Below are 21,545 nucleotides of genomic sequence, written 5' to 3'. Positions count from 1 at the left end.
GCTATTGATCATTATATTGTTTTGTAATGTCATGTGTGAGGTCGTTACGAAGTTCTCTGATAGTTGAGGACATGTTTATGTTGCTGCAGATGTATGTGTAGTGTGTGTTGAGGTATTGTGCATGTTTACGCATCTCTCTTGTGCTACCGTCACTACCTGTGTGTTTGTATTGTAGTGATCCTTGCAGGCAGAGAGAGACCTGTTAGAGCCATCTGTGTGTGTTACAGCAGGTGTGTGTGAGCTCAATGCTGGCCAGAAACACAGATTTAGAGGAGGAAGTCTGTGTCAGACAGCAGAGATGGATTTCCCCTAAGGGATCTGATAAATAAGGAAAAAATATCTTTGAAAAAGGAAACGCAGCTGTTTCCAAAGGAGAAGTCAAAATATTGGTGGCTTGCATTCCAGAGCAGCAAGTATTAGAGCCAAAAGCTCTCTCTCTTTTTCTCTCGCTCTGTCTCTATATCCTCTGACATTCACCTCAATAGATTTCTTCCTCTGTGCCTCTTGGAAATCCTTTGGAAACTCTAGGTAGCTGCACATGCTATGTGTAAACGCTAATAGACCTAAAGTTGAAACTTATCCAGCATATAATGACAGAACAGCACAGCACTGTTCCAAAACTGTATGCTTTGTCTGCATCCAAACTAAAATATATATTTTTTTATTCAGTTACACAATTGAAGCATTCATAAATATAAATTACAAAAGAGACTTGACTTGTAGTAGAATCTGACATTAGTATTTTGGCGCCTGATACTATAATATATTAAAATAATGCTTTATAGCTATGGTTTAAAACTATTCTGTCACAACAATCATGGGAATTTGAGACACAAACTGTAATCTATTAATTTGTGTTCATGGACACGAATTTCCCCCTTTTTTCGTGTCACCCAGCACGACTTTCAATCAAAACATTTTTATATGTGATATCTTTCATATGTATGAATATACTGTATATCAATGCAATCTGATGCAGATTGATGAAAAAATGCATACCTATTTTACAAGATGGAATTCCTATTTCCTACCATCTCGTTCGTATGTTTTGTTATGATTTGACATTGCCCCTGTGAAGTTTAGAGGCGGGATTAGGGTAGCCAATTATCGTCGTTTTTTCGCTTCGTGAAATCTGCGTTTTTAGCTAAATGACATTTACATTTACATTTAGTCATTTAGCAGACGCTTTTATCCAAAGCGACTTACAAGTGGGGTAGATAATGGAAGCAATTAGGACAGCATAAGTACAGCAAAAGCATAAGTGCAATCAAAAAGAAGACTAGTCTCATATAGCCTAACACAGTATACGGAACCGTCAGATGTTGGCGGTCAGATGTTGGCGGAAGAGATGTGTTTTCAGGCGTTCCTTAAAGATGGCTACAGAATCTGCAGAACTTGTAGCAGTGGGCAGATCATTCCACATAGGTGGAACAGATCCGGAGAAGGTGCGCGAGAGAGATTTTTTACCTTTATGGGATGGCACCACAAGACGTCGTTCGTTTGCAGAGCGTAGGGATCTGGCGGGTACATATGTCTGCATTAGCGACATTAACGATAAATTTAAAAGTCATGCTGAGTGACACGAAAAAAGGGAGAAATTTGTGTCCATGAACACGAATCACAATAGATTCTAAATTTTGGGCCTATGCCATGAACTGCATTGAGACTGGGTTGTATGACAATATGTACATATGTCAAATATATATATGGGAGTACACTGGAAAATATTATGCAGTTTATTAAATAATTTTGAAGATTATATTTTTTCTGTAAATGAAAAGTACCAATTCCGTGTGTACTGTTCAATTTATGGTAATATATTAGCAAAGGGTAACACTTCATTATAGGGGGCAATTATACCTATTAACTATTTGTGATAAGCATGCCTATTATTGCTATATTAGCTGTTTATAAGTACTTATAAAGCACATAGTCTGCATGAACATACTCCACGTCCCTAATCCTACCCAATACCTAAACCTAACAACAACCTTTCTAACTATTAATATGCAAGAAATTAAGATTTTATTGGGGAAAAAGTCGTAGTTAATGGTTTGTTAATAGTGAGAACTGCCCTTAATACTGAAGTGTGACCTAGCAATGTAACATTCTATAATATGCTGTCAGTTAATAGAAATATTTTCTATGCATACGGGTGAGCACCTGCTATACATGCTTGAGATAACTGACAGGACTCAATGGTCAGACTACTGCATAATTTACATACAGAACTTCTTTAAAGACACACTTCTTTTTGCATGAAAGAGACACGTGAGTGTGTACGTGTGTTTGTGGTACTATGCTGCTCGTGATTGGTGGGTGTGTGGTAATAAAAATTCTTCTGAATACACTGAATAGTAGCATTCAACCCTGCTATGCATCACAAATCAAATACCTACATGGATGTGATATGTTAAACAACAATTTAATCAGATAAATCAGATTCTGCTGCATCTCCTCTCATCCTTATCCATCAGTCCAATGAAAACCATCTTTTCTGACAGATTCACAACCAAAAGGCAATGTCACGCACATTTTATTGTTCTGAGATTCTAAATCACATCCAGAACATGATTTCTGATAACAGTGGACAGTAAAAGGCAGAAGCTACCTGCAGAGACTGCCGCCACATTCCTCAGGACAGATCACAGGAATGACTGCGGCCGTGGGGGCATGTCTGACAGCTGTGGCGTGAGATGCAAAGATAGTATCAGAACTTCACAGTTAAGACAGAAGCTAGGAGAATGTTCTCTCGAAGAAGCTTATCTGCTGACCCCACGATCATCAACATTTGCATGTGTGTTTAACTGAGATCTAAACTCACATTCCTTGTCAGATAACCACTGTCCAAAAATGTCTCGTTATGTGATCTTTGGGAATGGCACCCAAACTAGGAGGTAAGAATTCATTCAATAAAACAAAAAATGCAACATGTATAATAAAGCAAAGTTCTTTCCAAACGTTCAAGGACAACGTTTTCAAGAAGATTGCTGTGCAAAATATTCTTCAATATCAAGATTACAATTTTGAAACTCTTAAAGTCATTTTTTCCCTTTTACTGAACTGAATTTCCTTTTGGCTGAACAGATGCTTTATACTGTTCAACCCAGATTTTGAGGATACATAAACAGCATTTGTACTTTATTTAATTTCATCATAAAATTTTGTTAGCAAACCAGTTAACCTTTATGTAGCCTATAGTGTATTTAAAAAACAAACAAAATATTAAAATTATATAATATAGTACACACACACATATATATATATATATATATATATATATATATATATATATTGGAGAATAGTTCTACAAGCTAAAAAAAGATAAGAACTACTTCTTTAAGGATCCTTAATGTGTTCTTTAGGGAGTCTTTGGCATTTCTGCCAAAAATGCTTTCAGAAACTTTATTTTAAACAGTGCAGAGATGGACTAAGGATGTGCAATTCAAAAGTCAATTTGGATTTTCATGTGATATTTATTTCTTTTATTTCTTTTTTCCACCCAATTTTATAATGTTTTTATAACTACACTCTATAAAATAAAGTTGCTTAAAAGGTTCTTCACAGCAATGCCATAGAAAGAAACGCCACAAAGAACCATTTGTGAAACAGAAAGCTTCTTCGGAAGTTAGAGGTTCTTTATGGACAAAAGAGGTTCATTTATGAGTCTACCAATGAAAGTGTAACACTCATATTTTACTCTGTTTGAGTCTATTTTGCAGAATACAGAAATTAGTCCTGAAATGGGAAGAAGTCTACAGATACTCTGAGGACATGACCATTAGTCTCATTCACTGTGTGGTTTCAACACTTCTTATCTGTCTGCTGAGTCACTCCCGAGAAAATCCCTTTCCTACATTACAGAGCTACAGCATAACTCAAATTCCTTCCTTAATTTCCATGTTAACACCCGCATGCAGACTAGAAGTGATACAGTCCTCCCGAGTCAGTGACCCACAGGCAGTCTTTAAAAAGAGGTCATCCATATTGTGCAAAACTGCCAACATCAAACAATTCATTGACAGATTGTTGCAAACTACTTACATAATAAAATGTGGGTTTAGGAACGCACCGTGGTGCAAAATAAACGACAAATGGCCATATTCAGAGCTCATTGCACTGAAAGACATTATTATGGGGGAAGAACAAAATAAAAGCGTATTGTTAAATCTGGGATTCACACATTTAAAGAAGCCAGGGTTGTCTAGACCTTGTTAAGCTCCTGAGAAAGCCCCTAAAACTGTGTGCGGGTCACGTTTACTGCTTTACAAGCCTCAAACAAAGCTTACGGTACCTGTGCTCACCTGGGTGGTTCTACACTAAGCTGGGTCCTACTTTAAACATGCTGTGTGTAAAACAGAGTTTGAAATCTATGTGTGTGTGTGTGTTTGTCTAAGAGAGGAAATGTGACTTAACATAGAAAATCTAGGTGGAAAAAGTAATGATGGACCCAAAAAGAGAAAACAGGGATGCCTTTTCCCCTGTGGATTTTCCCTGGATTACTGAAAGATCCCCCTTTATCCAAAAATAAAGGCAAACACACAACTTTACCAGCGCAAACAAGAGATGGGAGTTTCCTTGAGATTCTCTGTGCCAAGAAAAGCTTATGGCATCCTCTAGCCTTCAGTAAACACAGCAAGACTCGTCAGGAAAAAACGAGATTAAAAGTGAGAAGAACATCAGATATTCCCGACTCCGTGCCATTAACATCACATTTGATTTCCTAATAGTTCTCCTATTTTAAAAGACCCATTGGGAATAGTTCTTGATTGAACAAGAAGATGCTAGACGTAAAGAAAGTATACCGCATTAAACTATCAAATACAATTTTTGGGGGGTTTGTTACATGCTTTCCTTGCATGGAAAAGAGCTGTGTGCTAAACCAAAGTTTCTCACATCACAAAAGGGCAGCCATAAGTGTTGGGATGTGGGTTAATGAAGGAAGACAGAATATCCTTCTGTATAGTCATTAATTCTAGTTGGTACATTTTATCGTATATATAATCATGTAAAAAATCACATACATCATACAGTTATGTTTCTCTTTGTGAAAGAAATGAGAAAATTTGCACTGGATAACGTGATTCACACGGTTACACACAAACTACATCAGAACATCTATGAACGCCTGACTATTTCAGGATAAACTACACCGCTGGTCATTTTCCATGTACTGTATACTGTTAATACTTCCATTTTTTCCTATATTTAAGAATTAGTCATATGCGTGCTAGACGGATGACTACAGCAATTGACCACCGCATGAATCATAAACAAATCACCCAAATACAATCATATTTCATTTGTCTTTAAATGTCTACAAAATTTGACTGTCACTGCCAAAGAGTTTTAGTCTATCTTGGGTAATATAGTAAGTTCACATAAAATGATACTTTAATTATGCCAAGGAGTATTCAAATATGTCGCTCGATTCAATGCGTCCATCTTCAACCCGCTTGTTTAAGTAATTTACTTTTCATGCAGAAAATCACTGCCAGATCTCAAAATGCCACATGTGTTGCCTTTATGCACATTTGTAAAATATATAAAACAGTGATAAACACGCTTTGACTAAACCAACCAACAGCTTCAAATGTCGCAACTCACACAACAGCATTTCTGGCAACGTACTGCCAGTTGGCCCATAGCCGCAGTAATCAGAGCCAGAACAGTTTGCATTGTTATAATTAACTTTAACTAAACAACTTGTTGTGGGAAGTTCACATAAACAAGTGAATCCTGGGATGCAAACTCCCTCCATTAATGAGGTGCATGTTTACTGAAGCAAACCACGCAGAATTACTGAGCATAAACAGACTTGCGGTTCGACACTGTGGTCAGGGTCACTGTGAGCTTAATGGATGTCAGTTGAAGAGCACTGGATGCCAGTATCCATCCATGACTGTTGGTACCATGGTACAGCAATGGTATGAAGTAGTAATATTGTAGTACTGAATGATTAGAATATCCCTGTATATCATGGTCCTTATTAGGCTACATGTCCCAAAGATTATGGGCATAGAGTCAGTGTTAGTTTAATAATATTAAACCTAAATACCACAAGAAAACAAAACACAATTCAAAGGAAATAAGCTCCTGCATTTGATATATTTTAAAAGAATTATTTTTGATAATAATAAAGATTGTACGATGACAGTACATCTGATTCTTGACAATTAAATTTCTTGTGTTATGCATTTACATGCAAAGTTTTACAAAAACAGTAAAGTGCCGATAGACACTCAAATCTCTATGAATAGCATTGCAGAATGAAACAGAAGCTTAAATAGGATAATGCTAAAAAAGGCTGTAGCAATATTTGTTTCCAGATGTGATATCTTACTCAAAGACATTGAACCATATGGTCAATTTCAAACACAGTAAACACATAATAATATCATATAGATATGCAATTGCTTAAACTATATTAAATAAGCTTGTTTCACTATATCAATCTTATTTTGGTGAAAGTTTTTATTTTATCTAATGCAATGATAATAAAAGTGTGAATATTAACTATTTGTGATAAGCATGCCTATTATTGGCATTTTAGCTGTTTATTAGTACTTATAAAGCATATAGTCTGCATGACCATACTCTATGTCCCTAATACCCAATATGTCCAAATACTTTGGGGTGCCACATATATGCAATTTATTAATTCCTTATTCAGTTCTGTTTTTATAATCAATTAGATTATGATAATAATATTTCTAATTAAGTGTTACATCATTGCCTTATTATTTTCTAGTATATTATATTCGTGTTTTAGATTTGTTAAGATCTTTAATTAATATAAACCTTTCAAATCAAAGGATGTTGAAAGTGATTTAGGATACTGAGAAATATCAATAATATTTCAGCATCAATCAATAAAAGTCTATCGATGACAGCAGAAAAAAAGGCTAAAGGTTTGTCTTACCTAAATTGACAAAACTCATGACCATGTCCGCGTCATGCAGGAACTCCGTGTCGTGCGCTGAAGCTAAAGCTGGTCGCGTGGTGGTGAACAGTGATCTGTACTCCTCCACGTCGCTCTTCTCTTCAGTGGATATGGTGTTGTACAAATCCAGCATGAAGAGGGGTGCTGAATTATGTTTAACGCTGTTCAGATGCGGTCTGGGTCTGTGGTTCAGTCCAAGTATGGAGAGAATCTCTTTCTGCATCTCTCTTTTCTCCTGTGTCCGTAACCTCCGATGCATGAAGTTTGGCTGAAGCTCAGAGACATCCAATACAGAATTGCTACCTGCCAAATAAGAGCTCCATAAGAACCCTAGCAGAGCAAAACCGATACTCTTCATCTTTACATCCAGTCTGTGGTGCTGATGGCTTAATATAAAATCACCTGGAAACGAAATGTTATGTCCTCTTTTGCTTCACGCCATAAGATCCACTTTAAAGTAGATGCATAGCTTCAACAACAACAAAAAACTCTTCTTGTCAAAAACATTTGGTCTGACTGGGTTCTTGGGCTTTTTAATTGTAAAAGAAAAATGTACTGATGTTACATGCTTCAGATCAGTGCATTGTTTACTTTATAAAAAGGTACAAAATACAATAAAATCTTTTGTTCCAGCTGTAACTTTTAGGCTATCTGTAAAAGGAGTATAATCCACTGCAAAGCAAATGCATTTGTCGTCCAGGGATTTTTTCAATTCGCAAAATCTCCATCAATTCCTCAGGGTGATGCTTCTCCTTAGACAGATGACAGCCGCAAACTTCTGTTTGTCCGAATGTTAAGTTACTGCAGTTTTGTGTGAATTATAATATAAAAAAAATGTTTTAAACAAATTATACTTTCTTTCAGCCTTGAGTGCTCTCTTCCGTGCGTATTTCCAGAGTGGACAGCGCGTTTGTCTCCAGGGTTTTAAATAACGGGCTGAATCAGGTAGACGCGTCTCGAGCCCGCCCCAGTGCTCGCGTTCAGAGGTGGAGCTTTACTCGACAGATATAACATCCTCAAACTTCCTCAAACTCGTGTATTTGTATATGTGTGTATATGTGTATATGTGTCTTCATGTGGCTTAAGAGGCATTTTTACAATGTCAGCTGCCAGGTGTACCAAACAGCAACCAGACAGGACTATAAGGCTCCCGTTAGGGGGCGTTCACACGAGTTCTTGCGATTAAAATCGGATTTGTACGTGGGAGTCTAAAGAACGTGTATGGTATTTAATGGGTAAGCCATCAGCATGACGCATTGGAAATAAAAACAACACAGACACTCGATCTATGGTGATAGGATGCGGTACATTTTGGGGGGATTGTAGGCAATTTTCAAGTTTTGTAGTTTTGTCACCACAAAATCTTACAAGTCAGTTTATGACTGAAGCGAGACCCCTAACGACACAGTAAATAACCACATGAGAAAAAAAATAGATAAGTACCAAAATACCAACCAAAGCACCATGGAAAAAGCCTAGTAATTCAATTATATCATAAAAAATTGCATTAACAGGTGATTGGGCTACATGAATGGATATGAAATATTTTATTGAGGCATGTATAAAATATAATAAATGCTGGAAAAAGCAACAATACCACCAACACAGTACAGTAGTTTTAAAGGAAACCAGCATTTTGTCAAATGTCAAAGGCACTGAACTCTTTATTGTTTTATCTTGTGTAGCATCTTGATCTGTTTGACATATTCTCTGTATTTTAAAAGAGTCCCTGTGATGTTTGAGATTACAGACATCAGACACATAGAAAGCAAAGTGGAGTTTGTGGTCAGGGTCAGGTTCAACGCTTTAAAGATGAGACAATCGACTGAACATACTGTAGTAAGAGAATAAAGGGACAAAGCTTACATGTTTATTTTACGGAGACTGATTTCAGAAAACACACACACACTATGTTGTGTCTGGTGAGATTCAGATTGACAAGATGGCTGTGTTGTTATCTCTGTGCTGCTAATCTTATCTAGAGGGAGCAGAAAAGCATGCATCAAAGACCAGCAACCCCCTTCTCTCCATCTTCTGAGTCTGCCCAATTAATGCTAGTCCTTCACTCAAACACGCACACACATGCACACACGCACGCACACACACACACACACACACACGCACAAACAAACTCACATTTGGTTTCCTAGTTTTATAGAGACTTTCGATTTCATAAAAACACTTTATCACTTAAGTAATCCACAAGTCTTCTGAAGCTACACTGTGCTGTTGTGTGATGAACAGACTGACATGAAGAAGTTGTTATTTACATAAAATCTTCCCTCTGTTTTTGCTCACAAATTTCATTCTGCGTAGTTAAACTTTGGCATATTGGGTTCAGTTATCACATGCAAAGCACATGCTGTCTGTTTTTTAAGTTTATAAGTACTGCAATGCTCAACTTTTGAAACTCAATACAGATGCGATTCAGCTTCAGCGGAGGAGAACATTATGAACAAATAGCACATTTTCAGTCTGTCCTGCACCTAAATCTATAACATTAGACCAGAGGCCTTTGAATATAGATGTTGTATTAACTACTTTTATGGTTTTTACATTACATTAACATGCCAGATGAGAATTGGTCCTCCCAGCTGAGTCTAGTCTCTCCCAAGGGTTTTTCTCCACATTTATACACATATACATAGCAGAGTTTTGGTTCCTTGTCGCTGTTGCCACTGGCTTACTCTAAGAGACTGCTCAAATTGATTTCTGGGGCTATACTCCATAAACAAATATCACATGTGCTTTTAACTTTAACATGTACATTCTATCTGCATGTAATGGTATTAATGCCAATTGTTCTGATATATTGTAATTTTAAGTTTCCAGTAGTGATAATATTTAAAATAAAATACTTTAATTAAATAATATACTTCAATTGAATCACGTAAGACACATTTTTTACAATTAACAAATGACTAGCGAGACCTGCCGTTTTCATAACAGCATGCGAGGAAGGTGATTGGCCAAGCAGCATCAAGCTCGAAAATATAATATATTGGCCGAAACACCGGTTGATGTATAGTTTTGTATAAATTGAAGTTTAATTTTCACTTTCAATGACTTTTAATTGCATTTTTAGTGAGAAATTGGCATTGTAGTTTTTAAACAAGAGATTGGTTGTTGTAAAGACAGAATTCTGTTACGCTGCCTAGGAAGCCTGTCTGAATCTCTTTCTCTGAGATGCCTTCGTGCACAAACGCTGCCTCTGAAGTCATTGACGGTTGCTATTTGTACACTTGACTATTTGTGCTATTTGCCGCTATTTTTTTTCCTAAATAAAGTGCCATTGTCAAAATGTTATTGTCAAAAAAGAAGTAAAATGTGAACATAGACTTATATTTTAAAGAAACCACCAACAATGAAATTGAGAAAAGCGCTATATAAATAAAATCTGCTATTTTTGGTAATATATGAGATGGACAGACATGTTGAGACATATGGCATAGAAAAGAGCTGTGTAAAGATTCTTTGAAAATTATCATTAGTTTCACTTAAACCAACTGCATACAGGCTTGCAACATAAAGTAAACAAAGAGTATTACAGAAAAGAGAATGATAAGATATGTCATCTCAGTGAGATAAAAGCATCAGATTCCTTTCCAAATGTATTTTGATCATCAGCTAATAGAGGCACATATTTACACAGCTATTAACTGAAATGTATGTACGAAATACCATTTAATCTATTATGACTTTCAACAGAAATGTCTCCAAATAATTTACTGTAACATTTTAACTGTAACATGAGGATCACATCAAAAGTTGCATATGTATTTCAGGGGTCCTACATGACATTTCAAATAGATAGCAGAGTGGATGAGAGTCAAGCATTCAAAGCATTAAGGAATGCAAAAGTGGAGTTGAGTTGTCATGTTAAAACTCATCCATTCTTCAAGGGTCAGTTGCTAATCGGCTGTCAGTGGCGTGATGAATGACCTGTGTGTGTTTCTGTGTGGGGTCAGTTAACAGACCATCTCTCCTGTCATCATATCGTCTAGACACAACCTCACCCCAACGAACACACAACTCTCTCTTTCCTTTGCCTTTTTAGTAGCAGGTAATATTAGGAGGTAAATACTTTTTTTCAGTGTTTGTTTGAATTCATAGTGGATTCACAGTGATTATGAAGGTTGTGATAAAACAGCAGCTATAATCAGATGGTTGCTGGTATGATACTCATAGCGACAATTATCATTGTGCCCTGGATCAAGACATGTCTAGAGTATTCAAGGTGCTCTGTTAAATCGTGTCAGCTAAATAATAATACTTTTTGAAATATTTGAAAAACACATAACATACAAACACCATAAACAGGGTTTGGTCTAATCTAAGATGCAAGCAATAATTTGAGACCGGAACATCATTCTCATTCAGAATCCTTAGTGTTGCTTCTTTTGACTTGGAGACAACCTATTTTGACACACTTGCAACCAAATAGCAACATGCCATTTCGAAAACCCTAGCATTAGCAGCACCACACTTTGGAAACACATCAAAAACCTTTTGAGTTATTCAAATACACTTATGTTTAATTGGTTAATTTTTAGAGTTTTAGTGATGATCTAATATAATCAGGTTATTTGATCTAGTCAAAATTGGATGCCACTCCTCAGATCCTGGCGTAGAGTATGATCTTGAATAAAATTAAACGAAAATATGAAGGATCAGCATCAGCTAGTTTTATTGTGTTAACTACAACTGTTGTAGTTTTTTTCTGGCAATTACAGCAGGTATGTGTTAAATTATAGACAGTAATCTATCGATTCTGGTACTCAACAACAAAGCAAGATGATTTTTTTAATTCATTATGTAGCATGACCCCTTTTTTTGCCTCCAGCTAATGCTGTGACGTAATCGTGACGTCGGGCCAAAAGGGTTCTTTTGCAGAAAATTTGGACAAATTCCAGAAGAACATGTAGTGTAACATGTAGTTTTACTAGTATTGCGTGTGATCTTTTTTTGTTCCAGTCTATCTGCTTATATAAAAATACACTCAATTTTTACACATCAATATATAGTTTGATATTTTTTACAATTTGGAGAATGTTCCCCCTCTCCCAGTGCCTGAACTGAATTTAGTTGCTCCAGCAATTGATTCAGCTTGAATGACTGGAAAGCCATGATCCATCTCATACTGCATGGCCTGTGTGAATGAGGCGGCATCAAAGACGGCATGATAGGCAGAGTTACGGTCGGCACGAAGACAAAGCTGTGGAAATGAGCTGATCTGTTCGGCAAGTTCAAGTGCCACTTGGAGTGCTGAAACACACACAAACTCTTAGAGGTTCATGAAGAAAAGGGCATAAGCAAAACACAAATGGTGGAGTATTTACATAAAGTAGCACACAAGAGTACAATCAATGGATATATTTTGTAAACATGAATATGAACTATTCATATTTTGTTGTGTGTTTCTAAGTTTCAAATGCCATCAAAATGCCAAAGCAGGTTCATGTGGTTTACAGTATATGTACCTTGGCCATCGGGCACCACTCTGTTCGCCAGTCCAAACGTTAGAGCCTCTTGTGCTCTCACCGGTCTGCCGGTAAGGATGAGATCCATAGCATGGGATAGACCAATTAACTGTGGTAACCTCACAGTACCCCCGTCGATCAATGGAACACCTGTGTAAGAGACAGAAAAAACATTGTTTTCCATTTAAAAAAACAGAATTACTTTCATCCAAATTACTTTAACTAGATTTTCTGAATAGCCCAATGGACTTTGAGAGATAAAGGGAGAGAGAGACAATAAATTGGTACGTCTGTTATCAATGGTATATCCACTTGCAGTCCAACGCGTTACACACCTGGCAATCTGAACTAATGTGGATTTGAGGAGGGACTTTCTAAGAGCCGATGCATCCTTTTATATTTCCCTATATCTTTCCCAATTACTCAAAGTCAGTAATTTAGAAAGTTATGTGGAAATTGAAAATGAAAATTTTGTTTAAAATGACACAATTCCCCTTTAATAGAGGTTACCAAACACAGCTGTCAAATACATCACCAATTGTAAAGCAAATGTGCCCTCTTTCCTTAATATGCTGCTGTAGAGCGCTGACTGTGAACACAATGTGAGGTGTTGAAAGCTCTGGTTAAAGTATGTTCTTGGAAAATGAAGTTACAGTATGGGCTTTAAATAGGTAAATAAGATGTCATAGAGCCTCAAATATGGTAATATAGCATGTCATTATGGTTTAATGGAGGAATTACAGTAGTCTGTGTCTTTTTGCCAATACAGGGGCACATTTAAATGTTCATCTCTACACGCAGACGCACACACACATAAGAGACAGTGAAGTTGTACAATGGTTTCACAGACGTCAATGACTAACTTCATATGAGAAGTGCAGAGTTAGCACCTGGGTGATTTCAGGTGTTGTCCTGAATGAATGATCTTTCTGTGTAAGCCTGCGCTTGAACTTTTATGTCTTCCTGTGTGAGTTTATGCTGGTGATACTGGTATCCAAAGAACATCAAAGTCTCAACTATGCAAAGTAATGCCATGTTCCACCACATAGAACACTAGAGCTCAGGAAAAAAAACTTTGAACCCATCCACAAATATAAAACTACAAAAACACAACCACAGCTAAAAAATCTGATATAAAAAACTAAAGACCAGTTTCCAATATATATATATATATATATATATATATATATATATATATATATTACAAGGACTTAAGTAGACTCAAATTTATTAGACAGAACAAAAGTTGAAGTCTCATTTTATGTCAAATCCATCAGTGTGACTTAAAAAACAACAACAACTATGAGTAGAAGCATTCTTAAGCCAAGAAAGGATCAATTAGTCAAAAGAGAGCGTCTGAAAATCTGAGAAAGGTCGAGTCATTACAATCGCTGGCAGTTGCTCGAAATGGCTGAGGTGAACGCATGGAAAATACATCCAGAACAAGTATCTTTGACCACCTGGGAAGACTGAAGTTAGTGCTTCTTTTCAAATAAAAGATCTTCTGGCAACGCATGAAGAACAAGAAACACCAGAAAAAGTATCAACTCAAGTGTATGAATGAGGAGAAAGCAAATGCAACACCTTTAGTTTTAAAACAGAGCCAATGCGTGCATATGGATTTTCTGAGTGACTAACAAAAGATTAAAGCATTGTGTCTTCTTTCACATGAAAAAATTTAGGGCTTTAGTTTGGTGGTTTGATGTCGTATCTGAAGACACAACAGGAAACCATTATTCTGTCGAGGCAAGTATTTCACCACATCAGAGAGATTTCAGCAAATTTTGGTTGCATATTTCCCTTTCCGAGGCTGCTTCTCTTTCTCATTCATTTCTCGCTGTCTGTCACCACGAGGGATTCCCCTTGGCTGTTCCCATCTTGGTTTCTCAAATACAGCCCTAGAAATTCACTTGCCAAAACAAGATTAGGTAAAATAAAACCTATAAGCAGGATGTTAAAATAAAACCTTTCCACTGACGGTGGCCAAGACGTCTATTATGTGAGATGAATGGTGTTTAAGGGCCTGCTGTGCACTGCAGGGTAAGTACAGGAGAGAAAGAGGAAAATTTCAAGAAAATAAGTGGGTAGTGACCATCCGCTCAGTCCTGTTCTGGGAGAATAAGTCTCCAAATGACAGTTCTCATTTAATCTCAATCATGGCAGAATGACCAGAGGAACCCATGTCCAGCAAGAGCAAGATGTACTATTTGTAGACAAAACATTTTGGTGGTATTAATGACGGTGTCAAGTTCAAAACTGTTATATGATGTGATTAGCATATTAGCTATTTTAATTACACTTTTTTTAAATAATGTATTACCAAAAAAAAGTTGCTTTCCTTTAATGAGAACAAAATTGCATTATTTTTATACTCCCCTGTTAACTGTTATGATCTCCTCCATTGTGTTCATAGTTGATGACACACATGATGTCCTCCCACATCAAATTGCTAATTATCACTAATGCTCAGGTTGCTGACAATTGCCTATTCTCTCTATGTACCTGATCACTGTATGCATCTTTAAGGGGCAGTTTACACAAGACCGTTTTCAAGTAAAAGCGCAAAACAATTTATGCGATTTGGCTGTCGATTTACACGGAAACGGCGTTTTAGGGGACTGATAACGCAAACTTTTGAAAACGGGTTTCAAAGTGCAAGTCTTTGAAAACGACATCGTGCGCATGCGTATTAGGTGTGGGGGTGTTGTATGTGGGTGTACACCCAAACACAATGAAGAAGAAGAAACATACAACAATGGCGGATTACATGGGGTTTTTTTGTGTTGCTCAATAGTTTGTTAACGCTTCTCCAGCAAAGTGTAGAATTACTACACCAGTGCTATAACCACAAACTATTTATCTACAGAAAAATCTTAACACACATTCACGGCGACAAATTTTTTTTAAACGGCGCTTTTGCATTATACCCGGTGGGAAGTCTGCCTTCCAATAAACCATCAATCAATCGTCAGGGACTCTAGTATTTTTTCTTTACAAAGTGATGTCACCAACTACTGGCGTGGCATGCCAATACAGCGTTTTAGTCATTTTTGCGGATCTGTGTAAACGCGGATTGTTTTGATAACGTTGTTGTGTGTACGTGAAACTTTTCGAAAACGCAAAAGAAAAACTTTTCCGTTTATCAATGTGTAAATGTGGCCTAATAGTACTGCCTACCTTACCCTTTCATAACCTTTACATTTATGCATTTTGTCAGACGCTTCATCCAAAGAGACTAAAGGTGGATTGAAGCTTTATCAGCATGTGAGATACCAGGGTATCAAAACCAAAGCAAAGTCACACAATATGATTTTTGTGAGGCTTCAGTTTGACTGTTATTCACCAATAAGTACTGGTGAGTGTTTGGAAAGACACATCCTTCTGGGTGGCAGGAGTCAGTCTGAGGTACCGCTTCATAGGCACTCAGTGCTCGGTGTAATGAAAGACAGAGGGTCACGATGATGGCTCCATGTTTTAAAAGAGCAGCTGGAAAAATCAGTTCCTGCCAGTAAATTACAGCACTGCTGGCATATTTATACACACTGTGGTCATATCTGTAGCATACAGAAACGATAGGTCGCTACTACAGCACATGAAACTATAACAAGTTCTCTAGGTACTAAAATTTCTACATAATGTATTTTTTAACACAGATTGTCCATGGATTTTCAAGTGTGGATTAGAAATGACAACTTGAAATATAGGAAATATAATTAAACCTGCTCTTTACAGTATTTAGTTGCGTCATGGTGTATTGACGCTATCAATCATAATTCCACGGTACTTGGATAGATGCAGTGGTACTGAATGACTTCCATACTTTTGCAAAAAACTATTTACATTCACATTTTTTTAAATATGATGGAAATTTGTTAGTAGCTGCTGCATATATGTTGAAAAATAAGGACAGGTTGTTTTTTTTGTTGCTGATGGTCCGATAGAGAGATACAGTGGTCCAAGTTCTTTAATCCTATATGTTGTTACTAGAGGTGTAACAATATATCGAAGTGCCGTATATCGCAATACAAAAACATTAAGATATGTATCGTAGAGCTATTAAAATATGTATCAAGACTATGGCAATTATATTTTTTAAAGAAATATTTTTATGCTACTTTTTTTTCAGTGACAGATCTATAAAAAAATTGTTTACATAAAAATTGTTAAATTAAACCTTGAATACTGTCAATTCTTTAACAAAATATCACATTTTACAAAAATAAATATGTTTTGGGTATAAATTTATAAATCTGTATTTATTTATTTTTACTCATCCTGTGATGCAATCGTAATCATAGACCCAGTAACGTGTATCGCATTGAATCATGAGACAAGCGTTTCATTACACCCCTAGTTGTTACATTAAGTTAGGTCACTCAAAACAGTTAAACTGCATTTCAACTTCGTCAATTCACCAAACTAAAGAAATTAGAGAAGTAGAAAATATAACAGACAATACTACCGAATCTGCGACAAAAGACCCCCATGACAGAGCTCTCCTCGACCACCCTGAGGTCAGCCAGTAAAGCCAACTCCAGACCCCCAGCTACGGCATACCCGCTTACCGCTGCAATCAATGGTTTAGACAGCTTCAGACGAGATGGACCCTAGAGCAAACAACAGACATACCTTCCAGCTTTGAAATATGTGTTCTTATTTTTAACAATTCTTCACCCAATTCCAGTTATATCCTTAGTTGTTTTCTGTCTTTTAATAGCAATATTCTGGCTCTTATGAACTTTTTTTGCTTTTTGCCAGGCAGCGTTACTGTTTACATCACATTTGGTTCTTTACACACAAATGGTGTAAACTAGTATTGATATTGTATATTTTACATACTAATAATATATAATCAGTACTATTTAAAAGACTTTCTACTCGTACCATGGGGCCAGGACCACGGCAGACATCTTGCTCCAGTTTGAGGGCTCCAGAGCCATGTGCCAACTCCTTCAGATCATAACCAGCACAGAAGTTCCCTCCTAAAACAAACAACAAAGTACACTGAACCAAGAGGACCAAACCACACATTACTGGTATGTTCCATGTTATGTTGTAATCTATTATTCCAATATTTTAGTATTTTCAGACTCTTTACTACTGTAAGTAGAATAAACACTGGTAATAAGAATTTTAAGATGAATGTACAAATTTCCATAGACGGAACTAATTCAATTCACACGCCGAGACGAAAAAACAGCAATGAATGTTATTGAGCAAAAGCAGTTTTGAGTTTGTGTTGATAATTTGATACAGTTAAAAGTGACCAGTTAAAGCAATTCTCCAGTGTTTTATTAAATCAACCACAGTTTGAACCCAGCAGTATAGCAGCAATTATTCATAATTTCACTGATTTGAGAACATTTTCTCAATGGCTACCTAATGGAATCTAGACCAGTGAGACTGTGTTGAGTCTCAAATGGTATTTTAATGTCTTTTTAAATGTCTAAGATACAGTAGCCTAGACATTAACAAAGACATGAGCCTATGTTAACCGTCATGTGGAAATAAAAGTGTTCTTGTGTGGCCATTATTACGTCTGGCACTCATTCATTTCTTCAAAGCTCAAGCAATTACAGTAATCACACGTGTTCTCTGTGCTGCTGCCTATCAAATGTGCTCTGCTTCATTCACCTGCAGATGGTCTTCTGGATGAGATCCAGTTTCAGAGTGTGGGAGAGAGCAAAATTTGACTTTTTTTGAGGGCGTGCTATTTTATGGCCATGGATAGTTGTTTGAATTTGGTAAGATTGTCATCATGGGCTTTGACATTACACAGGACTCCTGTAACTACGTGCATACATAGAGTTTCTTTGCACTATAGATGAATAATGAGCTAATGAGAGAACAATTTCAAGCTTTAGTAAGTATGTACATTCTATTTATATAGAAAATTTCCACATGGCAGAGCTATGCAAAGTGCTGTACAATAAAAAAATACAAATTAACAAACAGGCAAAAAAAGACAGCAATAAAATAAAGTAAAATAAGTCTAAAATTCCGTTCAACCTGACACAGGTTATTATAATTCAAAACTATATTATAATAAATAAATATATATAAATATAACAATTATATGAGTTTGATCATTAATATTAATGAATTAATATTAAACATACCATTTAAAGTAATAAAACTATATTGATATAAAAACAAACTTCAATATATAAAGCATTTTAATACATTTTATCTTTTGATCATATTGTAAACCTATATAAATAATTTAAATTCAGTTGATTCTGCATTGATATAGTCAGTAGCTGCCTTCTCAAACTTTCACTGCAGCAGTGTTTATTACTGCCTTGTAAATGTGTTTTAATTCATGACATTTTTTCATAATGATCTCTTCGTCTTCAACAGAAAAGTGAATTGCCCTAATACTCGTGAGAAGTCAATCAAACTGATGATGCTTTCTGTGTTCCCTGTGATTGTCTGTTTGGCGCACGTGTCACACTTTCAGGTGCACACGCCTCACAAACTCTGAGGTGACAGAGAACGTTTATACCATGCGTTGTGCTACAGCTAAACCTGATCTAAACCAGGTTGGGTTAGTCTGGTTTTGTCAACTCAAAACTTACTTTGGAACTCAGTGTTTGTTCAACTCGCTTTGTGATACAGGCCACATGTCATATTTATTAGCCCCGGTCAACAAAACCAAGAAAATACTTACTGTATAGACTATAATATTTCACATGCATGTTTATACGCTAATGTTATACTTTCAGAACCCCAGTCAAGCACCATTTTATTGTAGGATTTCATGAACAGCATATAACAGTGTTACATGCAAACATATTTTAAATGATTAACTTAAATTATTTAAATATTATAATATGGAGATATACTGTGAAGTTGTCTATCGGTAAGGTAGAGTACAGTTTTGAACACATTAGTCATGTGTGTGCACATAAAACTTACCAACTCCATGAAGCACTGCCACGTTAATATTGTTGTCCTGGTCAAAGGCTGACAGCTCCACTAGCAGTCTGTGTGCTGTCTCATGATTTACTGCATTACGCACTTCAGGCCTGTTAATGCCAATAAGCATCACTGTACCCCTCCTCTCAGTAACCACCATCCCACCTGCAGCTGCAACAAAGGAAACAATAAACAAATAAAAAACATCTGACATAACAAAGTTAGCTGATAGGCAAATAAAGAATAATTTAAAAGCAGGCAAGATGCACAAATAAAATCTTTATAAAATCTTAATTAGTCATACTATAAAGTGACCACTGGTATCTGAACAAATATGTCGGAACATGGCGGCGTGTAATAAAGTAAGTTTGTTATGTTTTAAACAATTAACGAAACATTTAATAACTGACTTCATAAAGGCCATAAGAAAACTCTTGCTTAGAAGTAATGTAAAGATGGTTCAGTAGAGTGCTCGGGTTTGCGAAAAGCTCTTTCGTTTGTTTGTAGATTACATTTTTGTTATCTAATGCAATGGCATTCAGACATTTTGAAGTTGTCTGAATGTCTACATTTGTTCAGTTGTCTCCCTAATAACTGTTTAAACACTATTTAAGGTTAACAAACATTTTGTCTTGCTTAAATGCTTTGCATGCATTATATTTGTGCCAGTCCAGTGCACTGCAACAAAAGATTATTTAAAGTAACGTATGATCAACAAAAAGCGAATTCTCTCATTAACTAACCCAGGAGTTTTCTCACCCAAACTTTCTTTATTCTGCTAAACATACAGGGAGATATATAGAAGAATGTGTGTAACCAAACAGTTTTTTAAATTTTTATACATTTCTTTGTCCTGTTGAACATATATTTTTTTACTCTTATTGTTCTACATTCTTCCATATCTATCTGTGTGTTCAGTAGAAGAAAGAAATAACGACAGAATTTTTAGTAGGGGGGTGAGTGGTGAACTGAATTTTTTTTTTTTAATTAAAAATTCACCGCCGATAAATGGAGCCGAAGCATACCTGTATTCCACGTATGTTGTTAAGAATTGAAATTGGTTGAGAAAAACCGCAGCACCGCCATACACTTGTATGCGTTTGCGCGGTTGACGTATGATCCAGCAGCCTACGAAGCGGTCTAGTGCAAAGCTGCTAAAGTACAACCTTGAACTCACATCTGATTGGTCAACTGCACTAGACAAACATTAGAGCCCTTCCATTCTAAAGGGGCACGGGCAGTGAGTGTATGACCAATTATTAATACTTGGAGCAGGAGCACCTGTGGCAGGCACCGTCCACAACAAAACACACCCTTGATTTGAGCGACAAACGTAATAAACATTAACTGTAATTGTGTTATTTAATTGCCAGACGAAAGAAGCTATTTTAGGTTATATTGAACTGATAACCTAATAATAGCATCTACCAAAAAGAGAGCAATAAATAAATGAAGTTCATATGATTGCAAGTATATAACAATTTATAATGGACTACATATTGTACAGACAGTGGATTCTTACCTATTATTTACTTGCAGCGAATTAAGTTAACCGTGCATGACAAGTATTGTTTAATACAACAAACCACAAAATGTCCGTGTACTTTTTAATATTTCACTTTCTTTCTATTCTTTTCAAAATAAATAAAAATAAAAACTGTTCCTTCGATGGAAAAACAGAAAATTTAGCTCAATCTTTTTAATGATCTTAACCATTTCAAATTCAAGTTTCTTCGTAATTTTTTGTAATACTGCTCCCTGCCGATCAATCAAGCGAATAATCTATAGTTTTACCTGAGCAAGCGTTTGGTCTTGTTTGTTTAGACGCGGTGCTATAAAATGCCTGTCCTGTTATTGAGCTTAAAGTCTTGTGAAGAACTGACCTCCCAAGGCCCTTGTTACATGATAATCTCCACAAAGTCAAAGACATGACAAAATATTAACTCACAAGCAGCATACACTCAAACTTCATAGAAGTAAGAAACAGTACACATTCAACCATACCAAAATAAAAGTCAAATACTTTTACTAAAACGGGCTCAGTCAGGACTAACCAAAAACTCTTTGTTGAGCTACCCAACTCTTGGAGTAAAAAGATATTATATTTTATATTATAATATCTATAGTCTAGATATTATATTATATTGTACAAGATATTTGATCACCCCATAGTATGCAGAACTTTTGTTAACCAAATATGTGAA

The 21,545-nt window shown here is 36.2% G+C and overlaps 2 protein-coding genes across 4 annotated transcripts in view; both read right to left on the bottom strand.

The window, feature by feature from the left end:
- The window catches only part of bmp6 (bone morphogenetic protein 6), a 30,216-nt gene extending 22,359 nt beyond the window's left edge, over positions 1 to 7,857 (bottom strand). Inside the window, exon 1 of the mRNA XM_056738076.1 lies at positions 6,923 to 7,857. Within this exon, the coding sequence (XP_056594054.1) occupies positions 6,923 to 7,301 (379 nt within the window). The 5' untranslated portion in view covers positions 7,302 to 7,857. The remainder of the gene's footprint in view (positions 1 to 6,922) is intronic.
- Positions 7,858 to 11,604: 3,747 nt separating this feature from the next.
- zgc:101569 (uncharacterized protein LOC449822 homolog) lies at positions 11,605 to 21,335 on the bottom strand. 3 transcript variants are annotated; one of them, XM_056738766.1, is made up of 6 exons: positions 21,136 to 21,335; positions 19,342 to 19,512; positions 17,308 to 17,405; positions 16,886 to 17,030; positions 12,424 to 12,573; positions 11,605 to 12,208 (listed from the first exon to the last, which is right to left on the bottom strand). In XM_056738766.1, exons 1-6 carry the CDS (start codon positions 21,269 to 21,271, stop codon positions 11,979 to 11,981), a joined length of 930 nt encoding a protein of 309 aa, XP_056594744.1. In that variant the 5' UTR covers positions 21,272 to 21,335; the 3' UTR covers positions 11,605 to 11,978. The 3 variants fall into 3 exon arrangements, with proteins under 3 accessions (XP_056594744.1, XP_056594746.1, XP_056594747.1); XM_056738768.1 differs by having other exon boundaries at positions 21,225 to 21,326; XM_056738769.1 differs by having other exon boundaries at positions 21,290 to 21,311.
- Between the last annotated feature and the right edge of the window lie 210 nt (positions 21,336 to 21,545).

The sequence above is a fragment of the Triplophysa dalaica genome, chromosome 23 (genome assembly GCF_015846415.1).
Source record: "Triplophysa dalaica isolate WHDGS20190420 chromosome 23, ASM1584641v1, whole genome shotgun sequence".
In the NCBI taxonomy this organism is placed as follows: Eukaryota; Metazoa; Chordata; class Actinopteri; order Cypriniformes; family Nemacheilidae; genus Triplophysa; species Triplophysa dalaica.
This window is presented reverse-complemented; position numbering and strand designations above follow the sequence as displayed.

Excerpts from the sequence above, each read along its gene's own strand:
- zgc:101569 (XM_056738766.1), bottom strand. The coding sequence starts at position 21,271 with ATGTCTTTGACTTTGTGGAGATTATCATGTAACAAGGGCCTTGGGAGG. Across the intron at positions 19,513-21,135 it reads AAGACCAAACGCTTGCTCAG|CTGCAGGTGGGATGGTGGTT; the intron begins GTAAAACTATAG and ends CCTTTGTTGCAG. Across the intron at positions 12,574-16,885 it reads GGTCTTTTGTCGCAGATTCG|GTGTTCCATTGATCGACGGG; the intron begins GTAGTATTGTCT and ends TCTCTTACACAG.